The sequence below is a fragment of the Plectropomus leopardus genome, chromosome 19, assembly GCF_008729295.1.
Source record: "Plectropomus leopardus isolate mb chromosome 19, YSFRI_Pleo_2.0, whole genome shotgun sequence".
In the NCBI taxonomy this organism is placed as follows: Eukaryota; Metazoa; Chordata; class Actinopteri; order Perciformes; family Serranidae; genus Plectropomus; species Plectropomus leopardus.
Genome location: NC_056481.1, coordinates 11,797,386 through 11,808,502, shown reverse-complemented (window position 1 = coordinate 11,808,502; position 11,117 = coordinate 11,797,386). Strand labels below are relative to the sequence as shown.

At 38.2% G+C, this 11,117-nt stretch overlaps 1 protein-coding gene across 1 annotated transcript; it reads left to right on the top strand.

Moving 5' to 3' along the window:
* The first annotated feature begins 1,195 nt into the window (after positions 1 to 1,195).
* On the top strand, positions 1,196 to 10,392 carry coasy (CoA synthase). Its single transcript, XM_042507261.1, is given in 13 exon segments — positions 1,196 to 1,284; positions 3,162 to 3,493; positions 3,495 to 3,825; positions 3,828 to 3,920; positions 4,004 to 4,105; positions 4,108 to 4,217; positions 5,294 to 5,425; positions 6,633 to 6,822; positions 7,590 to 7,654; positions 7,757 to 7,841; positions 8,044 to 8,141; positions 8,949 to 9,095; positions 9,211 to 10,392. Coding segments are annotated over 12 exon segments (1,698 nt in total). The 5' UTR covers positions 1,196 to 1,284; positions 3,162 to 3,235; the 3' UTR covers positions 9,298 to 10,392.
* The last annotated feature ends 725 nt before the right edge of the window (positions 10,393 to 11,117 follow it).

Genomic DNA, 11,117 nt, shown 5'->3' with positions numbered 1-11,117 from the left:
ATTTGTCATAAATTAATACATTTAAAAATAAAAAAACAGGATTGAGAACCACTCACAGCTGTGCTGTCAAAAAAAAAGAAAGCATCTAAAGCCCTGCTGTTGCTGTCAGCACACATGAAGAAACTCCTAAAGCCATGGCGACATAAAGTCAGACATGCCTCATACCAAAAACAAAAAAACAGAAAAAGTGGTAGGACTGTGGAGATGACCCACAAGAGTTTCAAAAGTGCAGCATATCTGAGGATTTGATTCCTCCTCGTGGCTTTGCTCTGCTGGCTCCGGCTTTTTCCCCACAAGCTCCACAGTGTGGGAGGAGGGCCCTGGAGAGATTTGACACTCTCCCTAAGAGGTCCAATCAGGCAAATAATTGAAAACACCTGTCTGTGAAGTGCGTGTGCAGGATCTTCAACCCTATGAAAGCTGACCAAATTGGCTTGATTTCTCTTTTTTTTAAAAAAATGGAAAAATACAATGAATAATGTAAAAAAGAAATTACCTCAAAATTAGTAAAAAGTACAATACAAAAAAATAACCTGCAAATTCTTTTAAAATGAAAAATAAAAACTCATGATAATTCTGTAACATAATTTTTAATTATGTAAGTAGGATAATTATGAATTTAGTTTAGTTAGCTTTTCCTTTTTAACCAAGACATTTTTCACTAGCTTTTTTTTTTTTTTTGGCCTTTTTTCCTATGATTTTGAAAGAAATCGTGCCAATGTGTCAAGGGTTTAAAGGTTTAAACACTTGTGAAAGGTGTCTTAAAGCAGCACAAGAAAAGTGATGTTGATCCAGGTTTCAAATAAACACTTGTGTGTCAGGGCTTTTAGTCATTGATATTGGATATTAAGTGTACTTTATTCCTTTTTACTGTCACTAAATTTGATTGGTTATTGTAAGACAGTTGTGAAGGCGCTTTTAGTGTTTGTTTTTTTCTTATGGGTCGACCTGACAACGTCTTACGCAACAAAATAAAGACACAAAGTGCGTGCATCACGCACCTGACAGAAAGCAGGAGAAATGTCCCCGGGGTATCTGTCGAGGATCTCTCCCTGTTGCAGAGCCCTAATGCAATACTTCCCTGATATTTTCTGGACTACGTCTCCCAGACGCCCCCGCTTTTCCTCTCAACCAATCAGAATGCATGTGAAATACCACGTGATTTTCCAACCCAGTTCATGTGTGAGTGCCTTCCACTAGTGGGTGCTTAGCTATTTAGACTGGAGTGGACTGGATAAGACAGTTCCTCCTTCAAGATTAAAAGGGAAACGATCTGTCTAGTAGGTATGTGGACTGTTTTATTGATTTAGTACACGATTTATCCGTTATCACATCGCCGTGCTCCACAAAGGTATACTCATGCTGCATTGCAAGGTTGCTAATCTGCCAGATTGTCAATTCAAAACGAATTATAATTGCTCCATATGTTTGTGGGTCGCACCAAATGCTGTTATCAACAGAAATGTAGACCGTTGCAGCATTACAAAGTAATAAATTAAGCGTTTATCGTTGCTTCCAGATTCTCGATCCTGTAGGGTCACTTTGCGAAGGCTTTTTGATGCATTTTGTTCAGGCAATGTAGTGGTAGTACTACATAGCAAGGGAGCTACGGTGCTTTGAGTACATAGAAGTGCATGCTAGCTCTGATTGTCAACTGTTTGTGCAAAGCTTAAACGTGTTAGCAACAAGTCGTAGTGGCTAAACATTGATTAATTTTCAACTCAAATCATTTTAATATACTGTGCTGTCATGTTCATATTTGATTGGTCAATGGCTGAAGGTGTGTCCAATAGTATGGTCAGATTAGTTCCTTGCTGGTTGAGTGAGGAGTAGTGTGGCAATAAAAATATAACTCATTTTATTCACAAAATTATCATGTGACTCTACTGCTGAATTCATTTTTTGAATATATTTATTTTTTGTAGCCACCTCACTGCAGAAATTTAAGACCTCATTCATGAATTGCATCAAACATTGACTGTTGGCTTGTTACAATGTAACAAATGTCTAGACAGCATAAGGTTTTAGACCTTTGAAACCTGCATTGTCGTTACTTGTGTTGCACTTGGACAACTTTGACAAGCATTTAAACCTTTGAAAGCCAAGCAGATTGGTTTGATTTATTTTGAAAACACAGCAAAAAGGCAATGAGCAACTCGGCAAAAAAAAGTCCTACAAATTGCCAGAAATTAGTAAAAGGTGACAAAAAAAAGAGCTGATTTAAAAAGAAAATTATTAGAAAATTAAACTAATAATAATATATATATATTTATAGTTATATTTATTTTAATTATATATGTTAAATGTTATAGATAAAGACATATATTTTTAGGCCTTCTTTAGGGGTGAGGTCATTTCTTTGTTTTTCTTTATTTTGCTTTTCTTTTGCAAACAGACAATGTATGGGGGCTCAATTCTGGGGACCCACAGAATATTAGTTTTCTTTTTTATACCCAAATGAGCTTTATCTTATTGTAGTGTTTTCAGTCCTGAAACAGAAAATGTGCCGTATACTCAAAACATTTCCCTGAGCGCTCTCAGTGTCATCTATTAAATTGTTCATTCATTGTCTGTGAAGCAGCTCCAGACTTTAAACCCTATCACATCACAAAATTGAGTTTTAGTACTTTAGTTTTTGGATTTTGGAGAGTTTGTGTTTACCAATATTTTTTTAACTGTCTCAGACAGTGATAAAGTGTATGAATTTTGAGAAGAGGCGTGATTTCCCTACAATAAAATACAAACAATGATAAAACAATAGTGGTACAAAGTTGTAAAACAGGCATGCAAAGACGTACAAATTAAATAACATTTAATTTAATATTTAATTATAATATAATGATAATATTCTTAGCAATTCAGTAACAATATTTCAATAAAGAATTGTAATTATTTGCAAAAGAATCACTGATAAAATGAATGAGAATAAAAATGTCCTGTTTCTTATTAGTAATATTCCCTTCGTGTGTCATGTTGCGGACGTCTAATAATGGTCAATATTTAGTTTACAGAAACATCTTTGCATGTTAAACAATACATATTTCCTCTGTAGTAATTTAGCTGTGTTGCAAAACCACTACAGCAAAAGAAATGAGCACCACTGACAAAAAAAAAAAAAAGAAAGTGTGTAGTTATCTTGTCTTTCTCTTGTCCTTTTCCAGTGTCTACCCGCCCCCTCACAGTGACTCAGCACATACTGTGACAACTGTGATTAACCGTGATATCAGCAGGTAACATGTCCATGTTCAGCACGGGCATCCTTGTGCTGACGTCTCCTCTTCACACCCTCCCCTTGCGCATCGCTCCAGTGCTCAGCTCGGCTGCTCAGCTCGTAGAGCGCACGCTGTACGTCCACCTCCACCCCGGACTCAACCTGGGAAGCGGGACTCAACCTCGACCAGTTTTCATTCCACCCGTAGTGGACCTGTCCTTGCTCATTACCCGCCTTTACAGTAACGCAGCTGATATATGTGGCCACCTGGATGTTCGTGTTTTTGCTGACTAATGTCCGCGCTCAGCCGGCTGCCTACGGCGGAACCACCATCCCAAACTGCCCCTTCCCCACACCACAGTCTCTGTCTCACTCCCCGGAGGTGGTGCTAACAGACTTTGCTCTGCAGGACCCAGGTCAGTCCCCTCAGGTCACACAGTGTCTGCAGAGGTACACAGGCCACTGCTACGTCTGCAGCCCGAGCCTCCCCTCAGTGCTGCTTCACCCACAGCTAATGAAGCTGCAGCAGGAAGAGGAATCGCTGAAAGAGCCTGAAGAAAAAGCAAAACCCTTAGAGACCTACAGTGACGTGGTGGTAGGGGGGACGTTTGACCGGCTCATGGGGCCCACAAGACGCTGCTCAACATCTCATGCCTGCTAGCAAACAGACGGTTCCTCATTGGTGTGTGTGACCAAGCAATGCTGAAAAGTGAGTAGTTAATTTCCATTCAGGAATGTGTATTTATGTAATATCTCTGAGGATATTGCCTCATATTTTGATTCTGGCTTCAGAAAAGGTGCTAAAGGAGCTGGTGGAGCCATACTCTCTGCGCACCCAGAGACTACAGGAGTTCCTGAAAGACGTCAAACCCTCGCTGCAGGTGGAGATCCTTCCCTTGACGACCCCTATGGTGTGTCTGTGGTTGACCCCTTGCTGCAGTGCATTGTGGTTAGCGAGGAGACCAGGAAGGGAGGCGAGGCTGTCAACAAGAAACGCATTGAGAATGTAAGTCAGGAAATCAGTGATACGTTTTAGGCCTTTCCCTTACCAGTTCACCTGTTCCAGTGCACTGTTTACGGCAATGGACTGGGACACAATCCATACATCTTACCGTACACTTTTTTTTAATACATTAAAAAAAGGTACACTGAAAAAGTAACAAAATCAAATGTACTATATTATATATATAATATACTACCTATTTAATTACAGCAATGTTTGTCGGGTATGAGGCTCCTAATTAAGGTTTTTGGGGCACATTTCTTCGCTAACATATCAAATAGTTTGCTACACATGGTCCTTTTAACATGGACTCAGTTTGCCACTTTAACAGAAAGACAGGAGGCTAGGGGCAAATTAATAAATAATGATTCATGATATTTATCACTGTATATTATAAATGAATTGCCTTTTTTCAACATTTCAGTCTTTGATGTCCTCATTCATCTTTGCCAAGAGACAAATCCAGTTGCATCAGCCCCTGAAAGATCAGGTGTACACTGGGGCATTTCCAGGATTTGATGACATTGGGGGCTAAGCCTGGAACTCTAGTGGTCTGGGGGCTTTTTATTTATTTATTTTTCATATAGAAAACTTTTTTTTGAGGCTTTTTATGCACTCTGACACCTTATTGACATTTAAAATTAGAAAAAATAAAATCGATTTATTGTCTTTTTGCATTACAAAATGGTCAGCAGGCCACCCAGAAACCTATCTGAGGCCAGATTTGGTCCACGGACAGTAAGTCGAGTATTACTGTCTTATGTCACTATCATGTTGCCATAATGCATTTTTTTCCTCCTTATGCTCATTTTTGAATGTACATATGTCCTTTTATTTGTTCATATGTCCGGAGATATCTACAATTGCTTTCTAAACATTTATTACATAAATATTCTCATCTCTCATGCAAGTTTCTATTATGAGAGTCAGAGAGTGTTATTTTTAAAGATTGCAGTTTAAAGAAAGCATAGAAAACCGTTTTAGTCTACATTTTAATCTTTGTACAGCTATAGGAGACCCTAGCTTAGGTACACATAGGCGCATATTTGATGTTTCGTGTTCTCTGCTTCTTAAACCAGGGCCTTCCGGTTCTCATCCTCCACGAAATCCAGCTGCTTAAAGACGCCCACCACACTGAGACGGAGGAGGAGAAGATCAGCTCCTCCAGTCTGCGCTCTCGTCTTCTGGGCACCCTGCTTACGCCACCTAAAGTAGGTCATGTTTAAAAATGTTTATGTTGTGACAGGGGATTTAAAATGCAGGATGAAGGACACATAGGAGTATTACTGCAGCATCGGGATATCACAGGAAAACAACAGAGAGAGTGTATATCTGGACATCGGAATCATGAATTTTTTTCATAGATAAGTTATTAAGTTTTCAATAATGTATGCATGTGATGAAGGAGAAAACATCTGAAACAATTTTTTTTTTGTTTGTTTGTTTTATTTTATTTTATTTTATTTTAACTTAACACAGACCATCAGTCTTTTTGGTTCCTGTTTAATGAACTTCCTTTTCAAATGTTAAAGAAGCTCAGCATAGCCTTCAATCCCGCAAAAATTAAATGTCAAATCATGTTCTACAGTGCATTTAATTTTCATTCACCCACTGCAAAACAACAAAACATTTAACTTGGCCAGCTGTTTTCTCACAGCTTTTGAGTAGATGGAAGAAAAGAGTTTTCATACAAATAAAAAGTGGCCACTGGGCATTTTGTAACAAGGGTCAAACACACACCTCAGTCTCTGGAAACTTTAATGTTTATCTGTTCAAATAGGAGCTATCTTGTGTAGGTAAAAAAGTAACAGCTTCTCTTCCCAGAAAATGCCAAAGTACAATGTCTTCTTAGGTGTTAAGCAACAAAAGAATGACATAATATTAGGAGATAGCAGGAGATTACAGAGTTTATGTGTGTGGAGAGTAGAAAAACCGATTTATGAAGTGTTAATTACTTTACTTACTGAAAAGGAAGGTGTGCAGCAGGCTTTGTCTATGTAAAGAAAAAAAAGGCAAATGAACGTCACTTTGTTTGTCACTGCTTATATAAACTGTTTCATTGCTACTGTGTTGCTGTGGCAACCGCTTTGGTCTCTGTTTACATCCTGTCAGCTGCAATAACAAACATTTGAACAAGAAATACACTTGGACCCATGTTTAATGCTTATGCTGTCATGTTTGAAACAGTCTATTGACTGTTATATTACGATATCAGAATATATTTGAATATATTTGAGTCATTATTGCAAATATACAGTTTGGTCCCATCATCACCTCCACCTTTTGAGTCTTGACGCTCACATATGTAGTGCTGCTATATTTGCTGGTGTTCTTCAATTTGAAGTTATCAATAGATTTTCAGTATTTTTCCTCCTACCCTGCACTCAACTGTCATATCTCCTGTTACCTCTGCATCAGGACATGTCCCATCTTGCTCCACTTCCATATGTGATTGGCCTGACAGGAGGCAGCGGCAGTGGAAAGAGCTCCATCGCCAGGCAGCTGGAGGCTTTGGGTGCCGTCCGGATTGACTGCGACAAGTTGGGACACGAGGTGTACCAGCCAGGCACTGCAGCCTATCACAGAGTGCTCCAAGAATTTGGGTCAGGTGAGGAAGCACTGTGTGCTGAGGTAAAGTAATCACTGGAAGGGTTGGACTATGGTTAGAAATGCATCATCCAGGGCTTCATAATTAATCAAAATATTATCAAAATCCCAATATGGCCATTTGCGATATCCAAATTGGAGAAGTTGCAATTTTTTAAAAAGTAAAATGTGTCACAGCATAATATAAATGAAGTATTGTGGTGCTACAGAGATGCTCCAGCCCAACAGTCATTTTCCAGTTTTAATGGAACATGCTTATTTGGCACAGGCATCAGCAAAAATCACATTAATGTAGTTTTTATATATTTTTATTCACTGAAAATAAAATGCAAAAATGATCGTTCCCACTGAAATTGCAACTTGTATTGCAGATGTAATGTATGTCAAAATAACTGCAATATGATTGTTCTTGATTGTTGTTAAAGAAATTAGTCTTGAATATGGTTTCTCAGACATCACCAGTGCAATTTCTGACTTTGCTTTAAAGAATATTTTAATTGTAAGACATCACTATTAGACCTGATATAGGTGGGAAAATGAAATGTTGAAACTTTGAAAGGTCTTAACTGCCCTGTGTGCTAGAGAAAAAAAAATACACTCACTGGATCAGTAGTGTCTGAGACTAAAGTGTGACGGCACAGAAATTATTCTGGCACCCAAGAATCACATAGCATCATTTTCAATAACTAGCACAAAAAACAGGTAACCAAATTGCTTGATTTTCATGTTGTCCTCTAAATGTTGAGCTGAATTTTTTGTCACTTTTAGATCTTCAGAACGAGGATAAAACCATCAACAGACGTGCATTAGGAAGGAAGGTTTTTGGAAACCAGGTAATAAAACGAGTATGAATGATGTTTCAGCACATTACAAAATTGTAAATCACATCGCCACTTTATTTCAGCAGTTTACCAAAGATGCTGTCTTTCATGTAGGAGCGCTTAAAAGCCCTGACAGACATTGTTTGGCCTGAGATTGCACTTTTGGTGAAGGAAAGAATCAGCCAAGCCAGAGAGGAAGGTATTGTATGGACTTACATTTATTCATCTTGGTACTAAGAAACTCTGTGCTGATATATTTCTGCCTTGTGTATTAGTCAAATGTTTATACCCCTTTTTCCTTTGGCTTATATACTGATCTTGTTGACACAGATGATAAAGAAAATGTGCTAGGTTTAGGAACAGATTGCGACAGTGTTCATGTGATTTGTTGCTCTTTGCAGGTAAACAGGTTTGTGTGTTGGATGCAGCAGTTCTTCTGGAGGCCGGCTGGACAGACATGGTCCACGAGGTCTGGGTCACCGTCATCCCTGAGGAGGAGGTAATACATTTGTACCCACAGCCCTCAATGTGACAAACATGGAGTCATGGTGGCTTGAGTGAGGGAATTATGACGATGTAAAGGTGACGAGTGTACACTTGGTTTTAGAATATAGACACTGTCAGTGGCAATTGAGCAAAATGGAGTTGCTGCATCAGCATTATTTACTGAAAGTCATGGCTACAGAATGCAGCAAAGTGATAAAATGTTTAGTTTAGCAAATGTTTAGCAAAGTCATAGATAAAAAAGGCAAAGCTTCTACATTTACAAATAAGTTTCAGTGCATAAGAATTCCCTCTGCAACATTTCTGATGGTAAAGGAGTGTATGAATACCACCACAGGCTTTTTATTAATTCTCTGTTTGGTGCGTCCTTGTCTCCTTTGTCCTTCCGTTTGAGACTCAGAAATTGATCTCAGCCTTCCCCTATCTTGAAGGCTATCTCAATTCCTTAAATGCATTTTGAGGGACGAGGAGCAAGAAGTAGGCTTGCTGGAAGAGCTATTAGCGAGTAAGCACACCTTTTTGGAAGTCTTTCCTGGCACTGGTGATGTTTAAAAGAAGCGTGACACTCAGCTGCCATACGTCATATTTAAATGACTTCCCTGAAGCATGTTTGTCTGATTTTGTTTAATGCCCGTTGCCTTCACTCCTCTCTCGTCGTATCTCTCCATGCTTCCTTCGTTGGCATCTTAGGTGGGAGTGGGAGAAAATCCTCATGCAGTTTTTTTTTTAAACGACCACTGGGGGGTGCCAAAGTGGACATTTTACCAAAATAAACACTTGTTAACCTAAGCTGTCCTACCAGGCCGTGTTAAGGATAACAGAGCGTGACGGTGTGACAGCAGAGGACGCCCTGCGCCGGCTGCAGAGCCAGTGGTCCAACAGCAAGCAAGTGGAGCACGCCAATGTGGTGCTCAGCACACTGTGGGAGCCAGAGGTCACTCGGAAACAGGTCAGACGCTTGTGCAAAAAGGGTCTACACATCTGCATAAACTGTAATAATTTGATCCTGTGAAATAAAAAACTGCATTTTTGTAATAATTCTCCCATGGTCTTCTATTTTGAAGGTACTGAAAGCTTGGAATCTCCTTCAGAAGAGAATCCGACAGAGGCAAGAGGGAAATGTGTGTGTAACTACATCATCTCATCTGTGAAGCTTGCATACAGGCAAGTTTCAGGCTCAGAGACAGGTGCGCACAAATGACTGAGCCACATAAAGAAATGCTGCCTTAGAAAGAAGCGAGAACGGTGTCTGTGCCATCGCAGCAAACCCAACGAGCACTCTCACTTCTTTGACCAAGACTCAGTGCCTAATCGACTTTCCACAGGTTTTTTAAATTTTAGTTTTATTTTTAGGATGCTGAGTTGAAAGATGGTTGGACGGATGAGGAAAAAAAGAGACCTTCATTAATGATCCCCAACAAAATGAATTTGGAACTTGAAAGCTGGAATCGTGTTTGGGATCAATAAAGTTTTATATATTATCCGAAGAATTGTAGGTCTGTTTTCATCCAAAGATTTGCTTTTAATAGGTATGGTCAAATGACATGCCCAACAATCAGCATCCCAGATCAATTTCAACACCAAACCTCTCAGCAAAGTCTAACATTGTGGAGACTTTGTCTGCTGATGACACTTTACAAGTTCTGTCCTCTTTCTATTTCCTTTAAGTATATTAAATGTGAATGTAGCTTAGAAAAGCAACTCATGGTAAGGGATAACATATTGAAAGTTTGTATGATTGTCAAATCATAGCATTATTTATCTTAACGGTTTCAAGGTTGGGAGAATATTTTTAACAAGTTCGCTACCACTAACGCATGAGGAAATATGTGCAATAGGTTAGGATATTTTGTAATATTCTAAATATAGTTGCTATGCTAAAATACACTGGGCACTGAAAATGACTGATACAATCAATGAAATGGTATATTGACTGATTGGATGGAGAAGGTACCTGGGGAAAAAAGCAAAACTGAACAGCAGTGTAACTAAAATATGTTTAGCTTGTTGTAACTTTCATGTTGTCAGATCCTACAATGAAATTATAACAAATGTTTACATGCTTCATTGCTTTAGCAATACCTTCTATATTTCAAGAACTTTCCAGTGAAATCAGAGAAGTGTCATTTGCTCACAAAGTTAGTGAGAAATATCAGACATCTGATTTCATCGTCTTGCATGTCATCTGGAATCTCAGTGGCACACCTAAATTGGTGCAACATTAAACAAAATGTTTTCAACCCAAAGGTGATCTCTTCCTTTTCTCAGTAATTTTAGACATGTGCTAATGAGACACATTTGTTTTCATTCATTGATCAATCTATTAGAGGTCTGGCCATAGTAATTATACTTTTGTATTTTTTATTAGTTGTTATTTTGTTTATTTTTAATTCAGTTTAAGTTAAATTCCAGAGTGGATTTGCTCATTTCAGTTAAGTTTTAATTTTAGTTGGTATTTTTTTTGTTGTTTTTTTAAATCTTAGTATGGATTATATTTTTGGGGGCAAAATTTAGGAAGTTCAGATGAGGTATCACAAAAACAGCACCATGTGAAGGTAATTGACTCAGTCATGTAGACTGTAAGTCCACAAGTGTCAGTAAAGCATTTATTTATGTTGAATTATTCATTGATGGATTCATATTTTATTTGTGTTGGGTTCTTTTTTATAATTCCTTTTATTATTGCACATTAAACATCAATGGATTATTTTGTAATTCAGTTTAATCATAGATTAATAGATTTACAAACAATTTCATTGATGCTTATTATAACTGTAAAATTAGTTATTAACTAAATGCTTTATTACTATTTTCTTGACACTTGAGGTCCTCCATACTAGACATCCCAGTCTCAACAAACATGCCTCCTCGTTGTGGTGACAATTTCCTGTATAGTGATATTATTTGTCACTTTTCTAAGTGCACAATGTAGTCTCAGTTTCTAGGACTCATTTTTATTTCTACGCCAGTT